At 51.3% G+C, this 22,587-nt stretch overlaps 7 protein-coding genes across 7 annotated transcripts; 4 read left to right on the forward strand and 3 right to left on the reverse strand.

The window, feature by feature from the left end:
* The first annotated feature begins 352 nt into the window (after positions 1–352).
* ASPVEDRAFT_396039 (uncharacterized protein) lies at positions 353–1,244 on the forward strand. Its single transcript, XM_040811959.1, has 2 exons — positions 353–646; positions 697–1,244. Exons 1-2 carry the CDS (start codon positions 516–518, stop codon positions 1,103–1,105), a joined length of 540 nt encoding a protein of 179 aa, XP_040674164.1. The 5' UTR covers positions 353–515; the 3' UTR covers positions 1,106–1,244.
* ASPVEDRAFT_396062 (uncharacterized protein) lies at positions 1,064–3,111 on the reverse strand. The gene is made up of 2 exons (XM_040811960.1): positions 2,702–3,111; positions 1,064–2,655 (listed from the first exon to the last, which is right to left on the reverse strand). The coding sequence occupies exons 1-2, from the start codon at positions 3,005–3,007 to the stop codon at positions 1,384–1,386; spliced, it is 1,578 nt and encodes a 525-aa protein (XP_040674165.1). The 5' UTR covers positions 3,008–3,111; the 3' UTR covers positions 1,064–1,383.
* A 1,060-nt stretch (positions 3,112–4,171) lies between these two features.
* On the forward strand, positions 4,172–6,104 carry ASPVEDRAFT_396118 (Zn(II)2Cys6 transcription factor). Its single transcript, XM_040811962.1, has 4 exons — positions 4,172–4,283; positions 4,334–4,350; positions 4,399–4,551; positions 4,598–6,104. The coding sequence occupies exons 1-4, from the start codon at positions 4,240–4,242 to the stop codon at positions 6,067–6,069; spliced, it is 1,686 nt and encodes a 561-aa protein (XP_040674166.1). The 5' UTR covers positions 4,172–4,239; the 3' UTR covers positions 6,070–6,104.
* Positions 6,104–7,979, reverse strand: ASPVEDRAFT_396113 (cytochrome P450). Its single transcript, XM_040811961.1, has one exon. The coding sequence runs from the start codon at positions 7,687–7,689 to the stop codon at positions 6,139–6,141; it is 1,551 nt and encodes a 516-aa protein (XP_040674167.1). The 5' UTR covers positions 7,690–7,979; the 3' UTR covers positions 6,104–6,138.
* Positions 7,980–8,244: 265 nt separating this feature from the next.
* On the reverse strand, positions 8,245–9,858 carry ASPVEDRAFT_143585 (uncharacterized protein; the record flags this gene model as incomplete). Its single annotated transcript, XM_040807926.1, has 5 exons — positions 8,245–8,661; positions 8,728–9,116; positions 9,163–9,354; positions 9,407–9,668; positions 9,715–9,858. The coding sequence occupies 5 exons, from the start codon at positions 9,856–9,858 to the stop codon at positions 8,245–8,247; spliced, it is 1,404 nt and encodes a 467-aa protein (XP_040674168.1).
* Positions 9,859–11,568: 1,710 nt separating this feature from the next.
* ASPVEDRAFT_47561 (uncharacterized protein) lies at positions 11,569–12,844 on the forward strand. Its single transcript, XM_040813815.1, has 2 exons — positions 11,569–12,369; positions 12,426–12,844. The coding sequence occupies exons 1-2, from the start codon at positions 11,644–11,646 to the stop codon at positions 12,642–12,644; spliced, it is 945 nt and encodes a 314-aa protein (XP_040674169.1). The 5' UTR covers positions 11,569–11,643; the 3' UTR covers positions 12,645–12,844.
* A 1,264-nt stretch (positions 12,845–14,108) lies between these two features.
* ASPVEDRAFT_397987 (type I polyketide synthase) lies at positions 14,109–22,443 on the forward strand. Its single transcript, XM_040812005.1, has 9 exons — positions 14,109–15,454; positions 15,510–15,633; positions 15,688–15,800; positions 15,847–16,276; positions 16,333–16,782; positions 16,835–20,205; positions 20,255–20,329; positions 20,379–20,713; positions 20,765–22,443. The coding sequence occupies exons 1-9, from the start codon at positions 14,396–14,398 to the stop codon at positions 22,143–22,145; spliced, it is 7,338 nt and encodes a 2,445-aa protein (XP_040674170.1). The 5' UTR covers positions 14,109–14,395; the 3' UTR covers positions 22,146–22,443.
* The last annotated feature ends 144 nt before the right edge of the window (positions 22,444–22,587 follow it).

Here is a 22,587-nt window from a genome sequence, read left to right on the forward strand (position 1 = left end):
TCTCCGAGATCTTACAGGCACAGACCCCTCAAGACGAAGTGGGCCGGAGATGTCTGGGCAATCCCCAAGGTTCTCAAGCATCCTTGGCAGCTCCAGGGACTGGTCTTGGCGGTTGGTGATGCGGACCGCATCGTCCTGTGATATCGCGCGATAGACCCTGTTCTTTGGTGGAGATAGCTGTGGGTGCATCCTGACGCGAGATTGCAGTCTCTTTCGACGATTCAGCTCGGATAATAACCTCTTTGGGGGTTGACATCTCGTGTACACTGCCCTGTTTCCTGTCTCGCAGCCTGGGGACCCTGGGGGATGCCAAGGACTCCGCCCAGAAATGAAGGAGAATGGGCTGAGATAGCGTGGGATGCAATGCGAGTGTCGGAGACGAAGTGAAGTCTCTGCTGGGCTGGTTGGTGCTATAAATTGCTGGTCCTGCCACCTCTACCATGCCGGTGCCTTTCCTTCCCAGCACCTCCACTGCCACCTGTGATTTATTCCCGTTCAACTAAAGGCTACACACCATGAAGTTCTCTATCCTCGCTCTTCTGGCCCTGTCAGCCTGTGCGGTCGCCCAAGAGACCGAGTCCACCTCTGAGTCTCTCGCGCCCAGCCCTACCGAGTCCGTTGGCTGTGAACCTCACGGCGACCACTGGTACAGCCTAATCCATCCCTGCTTTATAGAGCCCTTACTAACAGTCCCAGGCACTGCGACGCACCTGCAACATCCACCGCTGACAGCGAGTCCACCTCCGAAAGCCTCGCTCCCAGCCCTACCGAGTCAATCGGCTGCGAACCCCACGGTGACCACTGGCACTGCGACGCTCCCGCCACAACCACTTCAGACTCTGACTCCGATTCTTCCTCCGCTACGTCCAGCGCTGATGCCGAATCCTCCGAGTCCATCGCGCCCAGCCCTACCGAGTCCGTCGGCTGCGAGCCCCACGGCGACCACTGGCACTGCGATGCTCCCCGTGAGACTGACGCTTCGTCGACCGAGGAGGCTGGTGCTGAGGAAACCGGTGGTGAGCCCGAGGATGCCGCTGGTATTGTCTCCGTGCAGCTCTCTGCTGTTGTCGTGATGGCTGTTGGTGCCGCTGCTGTCTTGCTCTAGGCGTTCGGCTTTCATAGAGTGGGTTTCTGGATGTAAATATGGATATGGATATGTATTTATGACATAGGAGGTGGAATGGATTCTCTAATGGTATGGTTAATAAAATGGTCTTGCTTTATTTGGATTTCTTCTCCCTTATTGCTTGTTTCCATTAGAACCTTAGAGCCCTATAGACCGATCATGATCCAGCTGTAAATGACTCTTTGATGGAATGGTGTTGATCTAGTTTGCTCAACATTTCGTAGGTGATACCCAATATACTAACCATATAATGGAATCTACACTTCAACATCCTTCTTCCCAACCTCCCTAACAATCCCAGCCTTCCTATCCTTCCTCAACTGCCTCGCATAAGAAACGCCAAACCCATGCTGAAACACCTCCTTGATCTCCTCCAGCGTCAACCCAGATACCTCCGGATAGAAGAAATAAATCAAGATATACCCAATCCCACAAATAGCGGCATAGAACCCAAACGCCCCGCTGGGGGTAATCCCCTTCATCATACTCAGGAACGTACTCGAGACAATGATATTCGAGGCCCAGCAACAGCAGGTAAGCCACATTGTGCCCATCGCACGGACTTCCATGGGGAAGAAGTCCGTGTTCATCCAGGCGGTGTTACCCATTGAAACGCCGTAGAAGAAGACGAACCAGATGATGAAGATGAGCACGACAATCGCGGCGGGACTGACGGTGTCTGTCTCCAGCGCGAGGGTGTTTGTGTCGACGGGGATGAAGTGGAATGCCGCCGCGACGGCGATAAGACCGGCTGACATGCCCCAGGATGTTAGGAGGACGATGCGGCGGCGGCCGATGGGGTCGACAGTCATCATGTTGACCCAGGTCATGACGAAGTTTGTTCCTGCGACGACGAGGCCAACGGCGACGGGGTCGGAGAAGCCGACGAGGTCGAACAGCGTTGCCGAGTAGTACATGAGAGTGTTGAATCCGGACATCTGCGCGATGACTGCGAACGTGCAGCCGCAGACGAGGGCGCGGAAGTAGGCTGGGTTGGTATGGAGCAGCTTGATCTTGGACCAGCGCGTTGCGTCCTTGTTTAGTTCTTTGGACTCGTCGCAGGCAGCGATGATGAGACGGACTTTGGATTGGATTTGCTCGTCTGACGCGCCTTTGTAGATTTTCCGTATTACGGCTTCTGCTTCTTCAGGTTTGTCGTGGTAGACGAGCTGACGGGGGGATTCGGGACAGAAGGGGAGTAGGCATGCCAGGATGATCGAGGGGAGACCCCCAAGGCCGACCATATATCTCCATCCATGTGGAACGTGTGCAAAGGCCGCGCCGATTCCGTAGGAGAGGACTTGCCCGCCGGTGATGGACATGTTATTCAGGCCGATCAGACGTCCCCGGACCTTTGTAGGTGCTATTTCGGCGATGTACATAGGCACAACCATCGAGGCAGATCCAACTCCGAATCCAACAATCAGGCGGCCAACTGACATTTGCGCAATGGTGTATGCTGCTCCCTGCAGGACTGCGCCGACGGTGAAGAGCACGCAGCCAACATAGATAGCAGGCTTTCTCCCAAACTGTTCTCAATCAGCATGGGCCCGACAACCAGTACAAATAAAGTACCTTATCAGCAGTAAGTCCAGCAATAATCGCGCCGATAAATGAGCCACCAGAGCAGAGACTGGTAATTAGCTGTTTCTCATTCTCCGACACAGGTCGGCCGTCGAGATCGTTTCCTAGGTAGACCAGGACCGCAGAGATGATGCCAGTGTCATAGCCGAACAGGCTACCGGCGATGGACGCCGTAAATGACACGAGCCAGACAAACCAGCTGGTAGCAATATCTTCAATGCTATTGTCGGCTGGGGAATGACTGTCATATTCGAGATGGACTGGGGCAGTCTTCTCGTCGTCTTGAAGGGCGGCCATGATAGAAATGGGCCAAACGCGGGTGCGGCCTAGATCAAAGAGAAGTCTGGGTCGCTATGGGAAATGTGATTGAAGCAGGAATGGTTGTGGGGAGACGGGGCTTTATATCCGATGGCACTCTCTGCAGTCGTACCAGCCAGTGAGCAGGGACGACATAGAAAGAGGCGATTCTGTCCGTCCACTAGTCGACCCCGGATCGGCAACTCTAATGGCTTTGTCTGGGGTATTGCGGGGAAATGCGTGGCCTGCCCAATCCAGTCATTTTCCCCGTGTTCAGTTCTGGGAAAAGAAGATTGCCCCGGCCCTGGGCTGGCGCGGCCTGCCATTTCCGTGCCGAGGCCGTCAAAAACCGCTGCGATGTGCTAGTATTTATCTTCGTGTAGTGTTTACGCCTTAAGTGCGAATTTTGTTAGGAAAGACGATTCTTGGTACGGAGCTCCAGATGCAAAGCGAGAATGGATGGAATGCAGCTCGATCAGCAATATGTCCCAACAGGCAGTGAAAACCGCCTCATGATAAGGAGAAGCGGTTTTTGATTAACGCTTGGGTTAATCTTGCGGGAGATCAAATCCGACCTTCGCTGTCTAGAGCTAAGCCGACCAGAGTCGAGCATATGCCGATAAGAAATGTAGAAAGCGGAATGCTGCTAGTTGCTCTGCAGCATCCTAGCCGTGTTTCTCAGATTAAGTCCAGTTTGCTTGTTATCGAGCTACTCCGTAACATGATGAGTTATTTGCCACGGCAGATTCAAACAGTGGAACAACACAAAATACAATCTGTGAATCCCGTCGTAATGTCGTATGGTTACACGTAATTGTCATCCGTCCAATGTACTACCTGGTTACTCCTGGAATGCCTGTTGTGCTGGTGCAATATATATATATGTAGTTCGCTACACTCGATCCTCACCCCGCCATCGGAAAGGCAAATGACGAACAACAGAAAGCTGAAAACATGGCCAGCCTTGCCAAGTGTGAAATGCAATAGCAATACTACTATCTTCAGTTCTTCACAGCTCCGCCTCTTCGAAAGAAACCGGTCAGACTCTGGGTTTCCTAACTGGGTTAGACCAACTAAGACAGGCAGCTGTCTCCGATTGGCTGGTTGATCCGCGCCCCAATTTGGAAGGAGCGCGTTATTCAGGCATTTCTATCCGAGCATCATCTCAACTGCTCATCTCAACTGCTATGGACGTGGTATCATTGACACAGATCAATGGGTAGTAATGCGGCATGTCCACCCCAGCACTGGCAAAAGTTACCTGCACCAGCTGCAGATACGTTCTTCCATCCCCCCGCTGTCCTTCCGATGCTGACTCCCCAGTACAGAACGGCATCTAAAATGTAAATGTGATTCACCAAGACCACAGATTTCTGACGCTGACAGGATAGGCGATGATAACCACGACGTGTGCCAGACCTGTCAAAGAACTGGAGAGATCTGCAAGCGCATCCCCAACAAGCTCCGGTTCAGACATGGCTCCAGTGCAAGATACGACTCTTCCTTTGGGAAAGACCAAGTGTGGCTGCGTACTAACAAAAGAAGTTTGACACTCCTGCCTCCTTATAGAAGTAAGCTCACTAGACATAGGGAAATTCGACTTTGTTGATGAGTCGGTCGCGGTGATCACGAGCTACAACCGTGGAACCGTTAGAGATGTCGATTTCGACGGCGCAATCTCCCCTGGTCAAGAGCCTGGATCGTCCTTTGGACATATATCAGTCCCTTCCACTCCAAGCGTAACAAACATTAGTGAGCTGGGTCCAGGACTCCATACCAATCCATCAATACTCCGATCCTGTAGTGATTCCGTGCACGATGACACGGGTACAAGCATCAAGTCCAAGTCACACCTCGAAGCGATGCTCATCCGCTACTTCGTCGAGGAACTCAGTAAGTGGTTTGATGTATGTGATCCAGATAGACACTTCGCTAGGACTATCCCGCAGCGTGCTCGAAGTTACCCTTCACTTCTCCATGCCATCTTAACCGCATCGGCCCGGCATATTACCAGTATTGGAAAACATAGGAACCCCAGCGGGGGATTCACTTGGAAGGGTGCACTTATTCCTGACCTACGTGATGACACTGCTCTACATTATCACAACCGCTGCATCAAGGAACTCCAGAGCTTGAGCGGCGATGTCGAGCAAATACACAACGAGAATCTTCTGGCGGCCGCGATTGTGCTTCGATTCTACGAAGAAATCGACTCCCCTTTCGAAGGCAACAATGATAACGGCGTCCTTCTTCGCGTCCTTAATATAATTGTTAGCACACAGCTACCAACATCTGATGCATTTCCTTGCAGCTTGGCCGAAATGTACCATTCCAAAGTACCGTCTGGGTCACGGCCGCAGTATACACAAGCCGGCGGACTTCGCCGAGCGTGTTTCTGTGTTGCGTTCCGACAAGAGCTATACAAATCCTTCATGAATCAACGCCCCTTTACCATTCCATTGAGCCGATGGAATTCGTTCCGCACGTTTGCCCCCGCAGGTGACGGCACGTGGGCCGATAGGGCCATTCTTTTCTGCGCCGATGTTCTAGAGTACTGTTACGGGAGTAGCGAAACGAGCAATCGCCCGAGTACAGACAAGGACCTCTGGCAGAATCTCTCTCAATACGTGGAGGTCTTATCTCGCCGACTTCCTCCATCTTTTGAGCCAATCTATACCAGAGAGCACGAGATATTTCCCGAGATTTGGTTCATGGATGGTTGCCAGGCCACCGTAGCAGCGCATATTGAACTTGCGAAAATGCTGCTGGTTGCGTTTGATCCTAGTCCGCCGAAATTTGGACAGGGCCAAATGGCTGCAATGAAAGGGCTGATGAAGATGATGCGGGTAACTGTGCTGCGGGTGTGTGGGATTGCGTTGCACAACCGGGCTTCTCCATCAGTGTTCGTTGATGCCACCATGGCTATTTCGGCATGTGGAGAGTATATTACTGATGAAGAAGGGAGATGCGCATTAATGGAGGTCCTGAGAATCGCGGAGTCCGAGTATGCGTGGCCTACCCGGGTCGTCACTGAGAAGTTGCGCAGGGCCTGGGAGGAATAAGTTCTTCCAGAATTAGACTACGCGGCAACTGTTTGCGATTACCAAGGAATAACTATTCAAAAGGACAATTTACAAATATTGCTCCCTTCTCCAAATCTTCAGCGGCAATGGCCCTGGCAACAAATTCGTCACCTCAACGCGATCCTGCTCCCAATCTGGCCCCGGCAGGGCAAATTCATACCGATGCACAAGACTCGCCACCAAAACAGTCTGCTCCAAATAGCTAATATTTCGTCCAATGCAGCCCCTTGAGCCAGCACTAAATGGCACGAAACTCGATTGAATATCCTTGCGTTTCTCACCGAGCCACCTTTCAGGAATATACTTTTCCGCTTCCGGGAATGCTTCTTCGTCTCGGTGCGCGACGTACGAGGACATTGATACAGTGGTGTCCCCGGGGACAAACTCGCCAAGGATGTATACTCCGTCTGAGGGAGTGCGGCGCGGCAGGTTATAGCTGAATGGTGGAGTTATGCGAAGGCTTTCGTCAAGACAGGCTCGGAGGTATGGCAGGCTCTTGACCTTTTCATATGGCGCAATTACATCCGCGGCCTCAAGAGCGTCGTCAACTTCTTCCCGAAGACGCACAAGACATCTCGGGCTCCGAAGGAGCCAGTATATCACATTATTCAATGCAATCGCCGTCGTGGCTGACCCAGCATCGAGTATCACCGCAGTCTCGGCTGCGATCTCACCCCACTCCAGATTCAACGACTGCCCGTTTTTACCGTGGAGCAGGTATTTAAATATATCGTCTAGCTTCTCGGCTGCGAAATACCGCTTCAGTCGCTTGCTCACGTAGTGGTGAACGATATCATTCCAGCCATCCGTCAGTTTCCAGAGCTTTCGGTAAGAAGGTATCAGTCGCGTTATGAATCGGCTGTTAAAATAATACCATTGATCCGCAAACGCAATCCTCGTATGCGCAATCTTACTCGCATGCAAGCAGTCTCGGTAGCTGGCTGTATATACACCCCTCCTATCTACCGTCTTAGCAGCAACATCATCATTCCCTGCAGCGAGAAGCCCCAACTTCTCCGAAAGCGCAATGTCTGCAATAGCATCAATCGTGAAGAAATTCGACCAGGCCCTGAAATCAAAGTTCAAGTCTTTCGAATCCGGTATACGCCCTTTCTCCAAGGGCACCGTGCAATGCCGATCACAGGCGTCAATCAAATCCGCCACAGCACGCGCAACCTTACCCTCCCACCCCAGCACATTCCCCGCCGAAAATGCCGCTGCCAGCATCTTCCTCTTCCGCGTATGCTCGGCCTTGTCAATCACATTTCCCAGGTTGAAATGCGTCGTCTTCTCCGTCTGGTAGAATGCGTCTTTCACGCACTTCGTGCCGTGCCCGTAGATATCGGCGTATGCGTCTGGGTGCCCGTAGGAGAGAGAGTTGGGGCCGATCCGAATGACTGGATGTGCTTTGTGCATTTGCCACAATTTGGCGGAGCGGATTCCGCCGCGCCATGTTTCGAGACACCAGGCGAGGTTTGTAACGGCGCAGAGGGGGCTATAGGGAGGGTATTTGTTTAAGCCTTTGGGGTTGAGTAGATAGGTAACTAGGGGTTTTAGGAGGAAGATGGCGAGTGTTAATAGCAAACTGAGGGCGTACATCTTGGATTCTTGGCCAACGAGATACAATTTAAAAGGTAGAGTTGTGAGATTATATTATGGAGAGTCCACAAGGATTCGTGTTTCTTATATCATGAGTGTGTTGGCCAGATATGGACTTGATTCAGCGATCGCTACTTTCCCTATACAGCTGGATCATTTACGAAAACTTGAAATACTGCGAGAAACAATGACTTCCTCGGAATCGTATTGCTTGAAATCCTGTAGCAGAATTACCTGTTTGAGCCATGGCCAAGATAGGCAATTTCTGAGTTGGAGATGGCCGAGTGGGCAGGTCGCGCCGAAAATTTCCCTGCTGGCAAGGGTCGGTATCGGGATATTGTATCGTACCCCTGCTATGGAATTTCCATGGATTCTCATATTCCCTGAGATAGGCTTAGATAGCCGACGCTTATTTACCGAATTTATGAAAGTGGTGGACTCGAGTACTTGACATCTACATAACCAGCCTCACGGGCAGGGTATTGGTTTGTAGGTAGACTCTCAGCATAATTCTAAATACTTACAGACTCGACTATCATAGCAAGGTAAACCTCATTATACATCATTATTAGCACAGGACCACGCAGCCGACCCGCCGCTCTGATCGTAAGAATCTCTAATGCCAACAATAGAACCGTAGGTCCCACCAACAGTAAGGAAACACCCAACCGCAATAATAAAACAGCTCCAGGCGGCCTTTACCAACCACCAGACTGATTTTCCACCGGGACCCGTACCCCAGTTATCATAGAGCCACATGCAGCCCATGGGTTGGAAGATGAGCGAGGTTGCGAATAGGGCACCGACTAGGGAGACAAGGCCGCTGAATACGGGAATCCCACTGGCGATTATGTAGGCGATTAGTGAGACGGTGAATGTGGAGCCCAGCCATGTCACCCAGTGGATCGTGGTGTGGTTTGTGAGATGTTTGGAGCCGCGGAGAATACGGACCAGAATGTGTTTGGCGGGTAACTATGGAACTGTTAGTGGTGGAGCTGATGAAGATCTAATGACAGGATTTGGGAGCTGAGGACTCACATGAAGTAGCACTACTTCTGAAACAATCAGGCCAGGTAAGGCAATCCCATAACAAATTTTCTTGATGAGTATTCCTGCTGAGCCAAGCGCTGGGGATGCAACGTGTGATCCACAGTAAAGATATACAACTGTTCCGCAGACAATATAAACAATAGTAATAATGCTCTGACTCACAGCCAGCGACCGATTATAGAACCGTGGGTCTTTCATTTCGGCGACGATGTTAAAGAAAGCTGGAGTCCCAGCATAACTCAAACACACGGTTGAGATGGCGCTCATGGCCTCGGTAAAGGTTGGACTGCCAAACAATTTGTAGTCGCGCTCAGGGATGATACCATCTATTGCAGGAGGATGACCTTGAACTCCAACAGCAATGGTGACAATAGACACTGACGAGCTGTTAGAATAGAAGTGCCACAAGTGCTCATGACTTACCAGAAAGAATGATGCAAAATGTACCCACCCAAGCAAGCCAACTCATGCGGGCGAGGGTTTGGATGCTTGAAAGGACGAACCCAATTATTGCAGCAATAACCACGTAAATCGCAGTACATATTGCATGCGAGGATAGCGCGTTGAGAGCAATCGAGATACTCAACATTGCTGAACCAGACACAAAGATCCAGACTTTAGGATGTTAACACCAGACCTAGGTAGTATTGCAGGGAGAATTTCTTACACAGACTATACGCAGCACCCAGTAGCTCGAAGCCAACACGGCCAAACAACATCCTCCCGACATCATCGATGCCATATACTTCTGGATGGCGGAGTTTAAAGACACCGACCATCCAGTTCGACCAACCCGTCATGAAGGAAATGGCGAGAACAATGATGATCCCCGGTATTATACCAAGAGTATCGAAGACCTGGGGAATGGAGAGCACGCCGAGTCCCATCTGGGTCTTCAACATCAAGGCCGTAGTTCCCTTCCACCCGACCTTATCAACGTTAGAGCGGCCTTCAACGAAGCCTTTCGTAACTCACATCGCGGTAGTTAACGCCGCCCTCTTGGATCTCTCCGAAAACGGCATCTTCCTGTATCGTCTTCTTGTCGAGCCCCTTACCAGCATTCGATTGGGCCGGGGTGATTATATTCTCGGGATCGGTTTCACCTGCCATTTCCGCCATGATTGCAGAAACCATGAACTCTGGCGAATGCACTGGCTGGGCGATAACGGACTGAAAAAATGAATGCGATGGTCATTGCGGGAGCTCTGCCCCGATGACCGGCGTTGGAGGCCAAGTATGCCCCGTATATTACCGCTTGGGGAAAGGCTGGCCAGTCTGGGGTGCGGGTCCGGCCAAACTCCGGAGTTCTACCTCAAGGTTTCGATGGGAGAGGAGCGGTTCATAGCGAATATTCACAGAATTGGTGAGATTTTACCATATGATCGACCCTAATACTCGTGAGATCGTACGACTTGGATGTCGTATACGTCCGGCGCTTGCTCGCGTGTCGTTCTGCTGAGAGGCGATCATTTGCACCGATGTGGGGGCCGCGACATAACTGACTCGTTCAGGGATTCGTCTCAGAAGGAAGTACTTCTTTTGAAGAGCAACATATTTCATGTTTCTACCAATGCATATAAATAAATCGAAGATCGTGACAATCCTTAGGGAGAGACTTTATCTGCTAAATGCTTGCCGTTCGGGGAGGAAATCCGGGATTGATTCTCCGAAGTGACCTGTTGTCAAAAAAAAAACGAAGGATCAGACTATGCCGAGAAAAGTAGAGTCTTCAGAGCTTAATTTTATCCTAACGAGCAAGAAGAAACGCCTAGGGAAGATGCCAGTAGACTGGGGGCGACATTAGCAAAGCGGTGGAATAACGGGGGATACGCAATATAGCAGCATTATCATTCCACTTGGACGAGGCAGTGATATACCGTACTGATAGAAGTGCGATACTTGCTTAGTTGATATTGGCCATCGAGTATTACTGGTCTTCCCAGCAGCCCGGCATGCGTACCGGTCCCAGGAACGATGCATACTTCCCCGAGTCTTGCTGTATCAAGAAAATAACGGCTCAGCTATCGGCGGGCATATCATCACGACCAATACGACAATGAGTCAAGGCAGAATTCCAGGAAGCTGGAGAAGTCAATCCGCCCTCAGGGATGACATTCGTAGCCACCACCGACGACAAGGAATAGCAGGCCGCCAACCCCGTTCCTGGAGTTGTTCCCGATATCTGACACTCTATAAAGAATGAGTCTGCGACACGCCAACCTTTCGGGCTCATTACCAATATTATTCAGGTCGTCGTGGAGCCTTTTTGTACAACGTATGTCACTTTTATAATGGAGATACCGGGGCCAATTGCATATAACATTAAGCCTTCTGCGAGCATGCCGGAGGGTTTGACGAGGTATGGAACGTTCTCACTCCAGAGCTGGATCATGTGCTTGGCGACAAGGGGGGGAAGATTACGGAGTACTGGAATTAAACAGTGAATACTGTCTCTTAACGCGCTGGTGCTTATTGACGTGTTGCTGGAGGTAGTCGTCCCAATAAATTAGCTGCATTGAATCCCTGGGGCGAACCGCCATTCTGATTGTACCATGATATGGGCTTCCATGAGATTCCTTTTCCTCCAGAAATCCAATATTAATAATCCATGCCTGACTGAGTCATACTCGTCGTCTGAAAATCTGAGTGAGTCACACTGGTCGTTTGGAATAACTTTTGGTGTACATACCTCGTATAATCCAGTCCGAGATCCGACTCGGGTTGCATCCATGGTGCCCAGCCTTGGCGGTGTTGGAGAGGGGAAGGTGGTGGATTTCTTGCTTATAAATATTCATAAAGATTGCTTGTATCTAGAAGTTGTTTAGAGATCTCAACATCATTACTTTTGACCCTACTCCCTAAGGAATATAACAAAGTGCCGATAACCAGGTCAACGCCTTGAAGATGTCGTCTGCAGAAACGGTGGTTATCGCTGGTGCGGGCAATATTGGCCAGTATCTAGTCGAGGAGCTCATTGATGATGCCAAATACCGCGTCGCTGTCATTTCACGCAGCAGCCGGCCATATCTCGATGCTCTTGGAGTGGATGTCCGAATCGTAAATGAGTACAGTCGCGAGTCCGTACTCCCAATCTTGGACTCTCTCCCCAAGACTAGGGCCCTGATATCGACGCTGAGCTCCGACGATCCCACGGTATACACGCCGCTGCATGAAGCATTACTGTCTGCTTGTCGTGATTCGAAAACCTGCAAACGTTTCATACCGAGTGAGTTTCTCGGAAACACCAGAGACTATGAAACTATTCCACGCCCGATCTATCGCGCCCGTAGGGACTTCCGCGCAACCCTGACCAGCCAGAAAGACGTTACTTTCACGTTCGTCAATCTTGGTTGGTTGGCCGATTACTTTGTTCAAGCACCTGGCTCACACAAGACGTACATCCGCCCATTTCCACAGGGTTGGCCCATTGATTTGGAAAAGCGGACTGTTCGCGTCATTGGCACGGGTGACGAACCTATAGGTTGGACCGCGACAAGAGATATGGCCAGGGCCGTTGTTGCGTTGATCCCCCATGATGACTGGCCAGAATATACTTGGGTCTATGGCGAGCTGGGCACATGGAATCAGGCAATCCAAACAATCGAGAAGTTTTACGGAATCGAACTGCAGGTATTTTCTGGGGCACTCCCTCCTCCCATCTGCAGCCTCCACTGACGCGGCGACAGCGAGAGTATGTCAGCAAAGAGTCCATATCGGCCCGCCTCTCCAATGAAAACGAGCCTGACAAGTGGTATTCGGCCACTATCGACGAGTGGTCACTCGTGGGTGCGACGGCAGTGCCCCGCCAGGAAGCCGATCAGCAACGGGAAAAGTACTTCAAAGACGTTGGTTTCCGTGACATCGAAGCGCTCCTGCTTAGCTCGCAGCATGTGCCAGTTGTTTGAAGGAAATGGGCTTGCGCTGACAAATATGATGTTCTCTTGTCGCAACTCGCGATCCTTATCAGTACCCAAGTATCCATAACCCCTCACGATCAACCACCCCGCTTTGGGTGGGCTGTTCTGTGTTTATGAAATCCTTCCAACTCCGCAGAACTGTACACATCACTCTGGAAATGTTTCCTGCGCCGTAGTCAAAGTTAATCTGCCACTGGTCCAATGGGATCGCAATCAAGAGGGGTGGCTTCAGCTCGCTCGGTTGGTCTGTTGTCAGCAGGCAGACGAGTAACTATTCATTGGCCTGGAAAGCACGATCATTAAATGTGGCGAGGGCTTGTCTCCTACTCCTTTGGGCAGGGGACAAAGATAGAACTCGGTCGCCATAACGCGCTGAGACTGAGAGACGCTACAACAACCAGTGCACCGCATTGGCCGCAGAAACACGTAGTATATCGATCGCAATCGGGGTCTGACCGTTGGTTGCTCGCACTTGGCATGAACATGTGGGGGCAATCCCAGAAAGGTGTTTGCAAGATGCGATCGATCCTCCAGCTTCTGCTCCAGGACCAATATGGATCACAGCGCGAGAAAACACCTCAACGTGGTCATGCGGCATCACGTGCTGGCTGTTGTTGTTTCTTGTTGTTTTCCCTTCTTCCCCTCCCCCTCCTTCCTATCGCGCTTCTGACAACCGATCGGCAATACGGACCCCTTTGGTTCCATCGGATTGCATCATCAAGTGGATGATGACCACCCAATTTGACGGCCTACTATCGAACTAGTGCATGTCGCCTTGATGGGACTTTTGTTTGAGCCCGAACATCGCCGACGCGTCGGCACCATTGCTTGGAATTTCGGCGGCTCTCACACCATTTCCTCAGCCACAGCGCTCGTCAAAGCGCGCTGATCAATCTCTCAGCTTCGCCACACGCCGGCCCACTTGGTGAGACGCACTGATAGTGACAGCCTTGGCTCGTGAATCTTGCCCAGGGAATCCATGGTTCAGCTCACGTCAAAATGCCTTCCGGACGGACTTCTATCACTGTCAGGCGGAGTTTGGAGATCGATCCAAGGTCTGATCGAACCAGATTTGTGGGCCCACGGGGACTCCCGGCGAAACTGCGCCGTGCGTCATGCAGCTAAGGCACTGTGCTGTTCACTCATCGGTTCCTATTTCACTTAGTTCCAATCGAAGAACCAATAGTTAGCTATCACATGTCTTCGAAGCCGTGGCAACTCAACTTATCCGTCTCTATCTGCCTGGACGGGAAAGGAAGGAGCCCTCATTGTTGTCTGTTGGAGACTTGCACTGAACCTTGGTGCCTCATCCCGCTCCCCAATATGGCCCATAGCCTTAATTATTGAACGATAGTGCTGTGATGGCAATGCAGGTGCCTTGCTCGTGACGCGTTTGTGCCTTGGGGGTGCTGGCATAAGCTCATTCATTGGCGGGCCTTTGTCGGCCCCAGCGTAGACGCACCCCTCCATGCAAGCCTCCACGAGGGGTTCGACGTTCATGGAGGGCGACTAAACTTTATGGGAAGGCGGCTGAATGCAGCAATGTGAAGCAGTTGGTACAGCATAGCCGAGCTGCAGCATGCGGGTGCGGAACTGGAACTGGAATTTTATTCGAACTGTTACTTAAGGGCGAACGTTCCCACGATTATGAGCATGCCTGTCAAAACTATCTGATTTTTAATCATTTACTTGAATTTTGTATACCCTGTATATATTACAACATCCCATTCCGCAGAATAATGTCGCAACCTACTTCGTCAAATGGCCATCTCGATACCAGCCCTTGGGTGGACGACCCCATTGCTATCGTCGGCATGGGATTGCGTCTTCCGGGCTCTATCCGCACTCCTCAGCAATACTGGGACTTCCTGGCCAACAAGGGCAGCGGTCGTACCCGGGTTCCTGCTGATCGTTACAACGTGGATGCTTTCTTCGGGCCAAAGGGAAAGCCGGGCCATACTTGCACAGAATACGGCTACTTCCTTGACGTCGACCTCGCTGCAGCGGACAGCTCGTTCTGGTCTATGCCACCCAAGGAGCTGGAACTCCTTGACCCCCAACAGCGGTTAATGATGGAAGTGGTTTACGAATGTCTAGAGAGCAGCGGGACAGCATCTTACAGGGGCAAAGACATCGGATGCTATGTAGGCGTGCTTGGCGAAGATTGGATGGACATACAAACCCGAGATCCGCACCATCAAGGAATGCATCGTGTTGGGGGTTATGGCGACTTCGCTATTGCCAACCGCGTATCGAAAGAACTCGGCCTTACCGGCCCAAGTATGACTATTCGAACAGCTTGCTCCTCTTCCCTAATGGCCCTGCACTCCGCGTGCCAAGCGCTATACGTGGAAGAGTGCTCATCAGCCGTCGTTGGTGGCTGCAATTTGATTCTTTCACCACGCATGACAGTAACAATGTCCGAACACCGTGTGATTTCGCCAACAGGTACTTGTCGGTCATTCGACGCCAACGCAAACGGCTATGCGCGAGGCGAGGCCGTCAACGCTATACATATAAAGCGGCTGTCGCATGCTCTGCGCGACGGGGACCCCATCCGCTCTGTTATTCGCTCGGTATGCATCAACTCGGATGGACACAGGTCTCCTCTGTTTATTCCGAGCCCAGAAAGCCACGAGCTTCTCATTCGCCGAAGTCACCAGCTGGCGGGTATAACGGACGTTTCTCAAACTGCCATGGTTGAATGTCATGGAACGGGGACGATGGTGGGCGATGTACTGGAGGGCAACGCAGTGGCCAATGTATTTGGGGAGCTTGGTGGGGTTCTGATCGGATCGGTATGTGAAAAGAATTTTGTTTAGAACTTTCCATAAACGCTAACTGACTCGGCAGGTGAAACCCAACATTGGGCACAGTGAGGGAGCGTCAGGCCTGAGTAGTATTATCAAGATGGTGCTAGCGCTCGAGCATCAGAGAATCCCGCCAAATATTAACTTTACAACTCCCAATCCCAAGAGTAACGTTATTCGCTTGTTGTTCCAGGGATGTTCATCAGCTAACGCGGATAAAGTTCCGTTCGGGCCGGCCCGCCTCCGGATCCCTGTGGAGTGCGAACCATGGCCAAAAGGCAAAGCAGAGCGAGTTGGGCTCAACGGATTTGGCATTGGAGGAGCAAATGGACATGTAGGTTGGTCGTGAATACTGGTGATTCATATTAACATTATTCCAGGTTCTGCTCGAGTCTGCGAGGTCCGTCGTTGGAAAACCCCAACCCGGCGCTTCTAATTCCGAGGACCCCCAGCTACTTGTGTTCTCGGCAACTCACCCCGAGACCGTGAAGCGCAACATTGCGGGGAGCTTAGATTATCTAGCCGCCAATCCAGGTCGAGTTTCTGATGCCAGTTATACTCTCGGATGTCACCGCCAAGTTCTCCCGAATCGCGCTTTTGCAGTCGGTTCCGTTGGCTCTTGGGATATCTCTCCTGTCCAGAAGGGAGGGCCCGCGCCGGACCTGATTTGGGTTTTCACTGGACAAGGAGCCCAGTATCCTGGGATGGGGCGGGAAGTAATTACCTGCAATGCTATTGCAAGGAACACTATCCAAAACTTGGATAACGTGTTGGATACTATTGAACCCGGGCGCAACTGGTCCATTTACAGTTAGATTTCCTGTTAAGCCTGCGAGTCGTACAACGATTGCTAACTATCCTTACAGATGAGTTGACTCTACCAGAATCTCCCTCAAAACTCTCTCAATCCGAATACTCCCAACCCTGCTGCGCCGCTCTTCAAATCGCCCTTGTGGACGTGTTGAAATCCCTCAATGTGAAGCCTTCAGCGGTGGTGGGCCACTCCGCCGGTGAGATAGTTGCGGCCTATGCTGCCGGGGTGCTGACCGCTGCCGAGGCAATCACTGTTTCATACTACAGAGGCCAGGCCGCAGGTGGTGTTTCAAAATCTGGAGGCATGATGGCTGTTAGTTTGGGCCGAGAGCAAGTCTCTCCTCTATTGACTGATGGGGTCATTGTTGCATGCGAGAACAGCCCCAGAAGTGTGACTCTTAGCGGCGATTCCTCAGAGTTGGATGCAATTGCTCTTGAAATACAAAATCGCCATCCAGACATCTCGATCAAACGTTTGGCTGTGAATCGTGCCTACCATTCGGGTAAGTTTAATCCCTTTCGCTTGTATAAAAAGCCGCTAACCCCTTTCGAAAGCGCATATGAAAGAGGCAGAAGATGGATACTTGAATCGCCTTGCGTTTCTTGAAAGACTGGACAATGAGAAGCAGTTATCAGCCGTTTTCGTATCTTCAGTAACAGGAAAGCCTGTTCAAAGCGCTGCCAAGTTTGGACCCGACTACTGGTGTCGTAACTTTACCTCCCCAGTACTATTCTATTCGGCAGTTAGCACCATTCTCGCGAGTGGCTTATCGAATCCCACATTTATTGAAGTGGGACCGCACTCTGCACTCTCTGGAGCACTCCATGATATCGCGTCAGAGACGGGATCAGTCCCGTACATTCCAACACTTGTACGGGGAACTCACGCATACGCTTCTGTTCTCCGCACAGCTGGGCGGTTGTTCCAGTCCACAAGCGTTGAGCTGTCTACCTTGTGCCGAGGAACTACTTTAGGGGATCTCCCGCCCTACCAATGGCAATATGATGGCCGCTTCTGGTCTGAATCGAGGGTTTCCCGGAACTCGCGATTCCGTCAATTTCCTCATCACGATATCCTGGGATCGAAAATTCCTGACGGCAATGACACCGAGCCTCTGTGGCGGTCTCTGGTTTACCTTGAGAACGTTCCTTGGCTTCGGGATCATGTCGTCGATGACAAGATTGTTTTCCCTCGAGGGTCCTATATTCCCATGGTGGGTGAAGCTATCCGCCAGCTTACGGGAGATAATGATTTCTCTCTCCGGCACGTAACGTTCATCGAAGAGCCCACACTTCACGATAGTCAGCCCATGGAGATTTTAACGCAGTTTCGACCATCTCCAACTTCGGAATGGTATGACTTTACCATCACTAGCCAATTTGAAGGCACATGGACAAAGCTATGCACTGGCCAGGCTAGAGGAGGGCGACACTTTCTTCAAGATATTACCCGTTCGACCCCGGGACCTCGGAAAGTGAAAGCAGAAGCATTTAACCGTTCCATTAAGAGAGCTGGAGCAAATTATGGGCCCCGGTTCCGTGTCATGGACCAAATTTCCACCAGCGTCACGGCACCAGAAGCGACCGCCGAGGTCATGGACGTTCGCGAAAAGATGGATAGCACTTACACCATTCATCCCTGTACCGTAAGCTCCATACTCCAGTTGTTTAATGTCGCCAAGGCGGAAGGTCGGAGTTTTAATCGTCTGGCTGTGCCGACGTATATTGGTGAACTCTACGTGCGCTCCTCGTCTGGTCCAATTGCGGTCCAGTCCACCGTCACGGATACTAAAGGGGGCACTTTCTTCGGTGACATCGCGGGGTTCTGTGAAAGTGAGCTAGTGTTTGCTTTCCGCAGAGTTGGCCTCTCTCAAACGGAAAAACGAAATGATCGTGGCCCTGACCCTCACGCCGGTGCCCGACTAGTATGGCAGCCAGACATTGACCAGGTGGATGTCAATGGCCTCATACGTCCAACTCCCGGAATGTCCGATAGCCTTGCCCTCGTCGAAGAACTGGCATTGGCCTGCATTATCGAGAGTGGAAAGCAGTCCTGCAGTGACTTGTCTGCGCCACATTATACCAAATACCACCAATGGCTGAGCCAGCAACGACAACGCGCAGAGCAAGGTGAATATGAAAGTGTTTCCTCGTGTAAGGATGTTGCTTCGATGACATCTCTGGACCGAACCCGTCATATCGATCGCCTACATGAGAGAGCGCTTCAAACTAACGGTAGACACGTCGCCACAGCCATAATGCGTATCTACCATGAAACCGGTGCGATGTTTAACGGACATGCCGATTCCTTGAGCCTGCTAATGAAGGACAACCTTCTTACGGCAGTCTACGGGTTTAAGCTGTGTGAATTTGGCGATTTCTTCCGTGTCCTATCCCACAACAGGCCATGCATGCGAGTTTTAGAGATTGGGGCAGGGACTGGTGGCGCGACGGCTACTATTCTACGTGCGATGCATGGACCACACAATGAACGCCTCTATGAACGTTATGTATACACAGATATCTCGCCTGGATTCTTTGACGGCGCTCAAGAACGCTTCAGCGTTTACGATGGCATCGATTACCGCCCACTTGATATCACCGCCGATGTAGCCGCGCAAGGATTTGATGGCTCCTACGATCTTATAATCGCGTCGAATGTTCTCCATGCAACCCCGAATCTCCAGCAAACGCTCTCAAACGTGAAATCATTGCTTAGACCGAATGGCAAACTCTTCCTACAAGAACTGGCACCTGTCACCAAATGGATTAACTATATCATGGGCACCTTGCCTGGCTGGTGGCTCAGTACCGACGACCGCCCATGGGAACCCTATGTATCACCGGAAAGATGGGACGCAGAGCTTCGCGCTGCTGGGTTTACAGGAACAGATTCTGTGGTCCACGATGGCCACATGAACGCTCATATCATCTCGTCCGTTCCAGAAAACTCAGTCGAGACAAGAAGACGTGTCACTGTCCTCTACGAGAGAACTTCCGATGATCTGAACCTTTTCGTTTCCATCCTTCGTGCACGTGGGTTCACGATCGATCTCCGACATCTAGGAGACGAACTACCTGCAGATCAGGCGGTCATATCTTTGCTAGAGTTGGATTCTCCCCAACTTCACTTGCTAAGCGAAAGAAAATACTTGGACCTCCGCAATATGATCCTTTCTTTGGATGCAACTCCAATGCTGTGGGTGACTCGGCCGTCTCAGGTGGGCTGCTCAGACCCACGGTACGCGGCAACGCTCGGCCTCTTGCGGACTGCTCGCAGAGAGCTTGGGGTGACAATAGCCACGCTTGAGCTGGATTCTCTAGATGAGAAGGCATTCCAGGTCGCGTCCCTCGTTGTTGATCGTGTCCTTCACCTTAGTACCGACTCGTCATTTGATCCGGTGCTCGAATACATCTACACGCAAGAAACCTTGATGGTTGGCAAATTCTACCCCGCTATTGTTAGTGAAGAACTACTAGAGATCAAAAAGCCCGGAGCCGAAAAGGCAGATGCAGCGGTACTGCGGATTGGAAATCCTGAGAGAGTCGACACGCTACACTGGGAACGCAAGCCAGTGGAAAGGTTTACATCCCTGCAGGATTGGGTGGAGGTCCAGACACATGCCGTTGGCATTAGCTCAATCGATCTCAAGGTGGCCGATGGCACGCGTGATGCTCCCTTTGGCGAGGGGTGTGCTGGAATTGTGCAATGTGTTGGGCCTGGTGTTAGAAACCTTCGTGTTGGCGATCGCGTCATGGTGTTGGCAGCTGGGTCTGGGGCACTCGCCACGCGGTTTGTCGCTAGTGAGAGGCTGTGTACTCGGATGGCTCGCGGCTTGAGTTGGGCTGAGGCAGCTACAATTCCATATCCCTTTGCCACTGCTATGTACTCGCTAATTGACGTTGCGAGACTGAAATCTGGTGATGTGCGTGCTCTTAACCCAACTTCGAACGCAGCTAAACTAATATTTCCAGGCCATCCTCATTCACTCCGCCTGTGAGGGAGTTGGATTAGCTGCCATCCAGATTTCCCGAATCATTGGAGCCGAGGTATGTTTTGATATCTGAATCCTGAGGTGCATGTGTACTAACGGCCTAGGTCTACTGCACTGTCGGGAATGATACGGAAGTCGACTTCTTGGTGCAACTGGGAATCCCAAAACAGCGCATCTATAGCTTCCGGGACAGCACATTCGCCCAAAGCCTCATGGTTGTCACTGAAGACCGTGGAGTCGATGTCGTACTGAATTCCTTGACTGGAGATCTGCTCCATGCCTCATGGCAATGCGTAGCGGAATTCGGCGTGATGGTGGATCTAGGGAAGCGCTCTCTCAGCAGGGGCCAGCTGGATATTGATTTCTCTGAGGGAAACCGCGCGTTTGCAGCAGTTGATCTAGCTCAGATCAGCGCGAAGCGTCCGGAGATAATACAGGGGTGAGTTTTCGCCTGCTTCAAATCTGTGGATTCGGGTTAATCAAAAGATAGATTGCTCCGAAGGTGCATGCACCATTATGCGTTGGGCGAACTAAGCCCCCTTCCATTACTAGAATTCCCAGCTGAAGAGATTCAATCTGCTTTCCGTCACATGCAAAATGAGAATACGGGGCAAGTCGCCGTCATCATGCCGGAAGAAGCGTCGTCGCTGCCCGTCGCCGCGCACCGCAGAACGCCCTCTTTCCGGACCGATGGTATCCACTTGATCGTTGGAGGATTAGGTGGTCTAGGACGTTCCGTAAGCTCATGGATGGCACTCCACGGTGCCCGGCATTTTATTTTCTTCTCCCCGTCGGCGGCAAATAAAGAGGGAGATGACTATGTCTTGGAACTGCGTGCTCAGGGTTGTCAAGTTGATCTTGTCTCTGGTGATGTGAGTAAGGAACAGGACGTTGATGCTCTCATCCAGAGTATACCCGAAGGGCGCCCCATCGCCGGCATTATGCAGGCGTCCATGGCGCTCGAAGTTACATCTCTTGACAGCATGTCCTTCGAGCAATGGCAAATATCGTTTGCACCGAAGGTCCAGGGAACGTGGAATCTACATAACAATCTGCTGAAATACCGCCGCCGCACCGACTACTTTGTACTTTTCAGTTCTTTAGCCGGCCTCATCGGCCAAACTGGGCATGCTAACTATGCTGCTGGAAATGCTTTCTTGGATTCTTTTGTTCAGTATCGGCATTCAATGGGTCTTCCTTGCTCCGCACTCAATATCGGTGTCATGGAAGATGTTGGGTACGTTAGTAACCAGCAACATATCATCGACCATTTCCTCGCGACCTCCGCACATACTCTTCACGAACAAGACCTTCTCGATACGATTCAACTCGCCATTGACAACTCACTGCCCTCTCCAACGGAGCAGAATCAGACGAACGGGTGGCAATCATACGTCTCGCAGGGCCAAATCTGTATCGGTCTCCGCAGCAATAGTCCCTTGGACTCCCCAGCAAACCGTATATCATGGAGACGCGACCCACGAATGGCCCTCTACCACAATCTCAACAAGGCAGACAAGGAGACATCCTCAAGCGCAGCTAACAGTAGCAATGATAGGGCCCTTGAGAAATTCCTTGAACAAATCAAGCATGATCCTGAAATCCTCGCGAAGGAGGAATCAGCCAATCTGTTAGGCACAGAAATTGGCAAAGCCCTATACAACCTTATGTTGCGTGATCACTCGGACTTGGATCTGGACATCCCTCTGTCATCCCTGGGTGCAGATTCGCTGTTGGCTATCAAATTAAAGGACTGGTTCCGGAGAATGATTGGAGTTGATATCACCGTTGTACAGATTCTGAGCAGTGGAAGCTTACGAGAGTTGGGTCGGACGGCTGCTCAGAGCATGGTGGCAAACTTTAAGGACTGAACAGCGACAGGTAGCTATTGGAATTGAGAGCTCTTGCCAAGATCTAAATCGAAACAATGCAGCAATCAGACCGTTTAAATTCTTAAAAGAAGCTGTGCCCACTACGAAGCTTGACCCTAGTCTATCTCCTTATGCTGTTGGCCGGATTTTCCTCCGGCACGTCCAGAGCGAAGTCACAAAATATCCATCCCTTCGCTTTCAAGTCATTCACAACTATACGGCGGTATTATATTTGTCAATAACCTAAACAATTAATATGGCACTCCATTGGTCAACTGGCCGATGGCCCAACTCTGGGACGCCGAGAGAGGCAGTGCTCGCGGAACCACTCAATCTCAAGCCATCATTTCGTCACCTCCTGCAGATGCGCATATCAGATCAGGCGATGACAGCTGGTAGCTCTCTTGCCAGCTTCACATTGGCGGGATTTAGCAGGATGCTG

The sequence above is a fragment of the Aspergillus versicolor genome, assembly GCF_001890125.1.
Source record: "Aspergillus versicolor CBS 583.65 unplaced genomic scaffold ASPVEscaffold_15, whole genome shotgun sequence".
Taxonomy (NCBI): Eukaryota; Fungi; Ascomycota; class Eurotiomycetes; order Eurotiales; family Aspergillaceae; genus Aspergillus; species Aspergillus versicolor.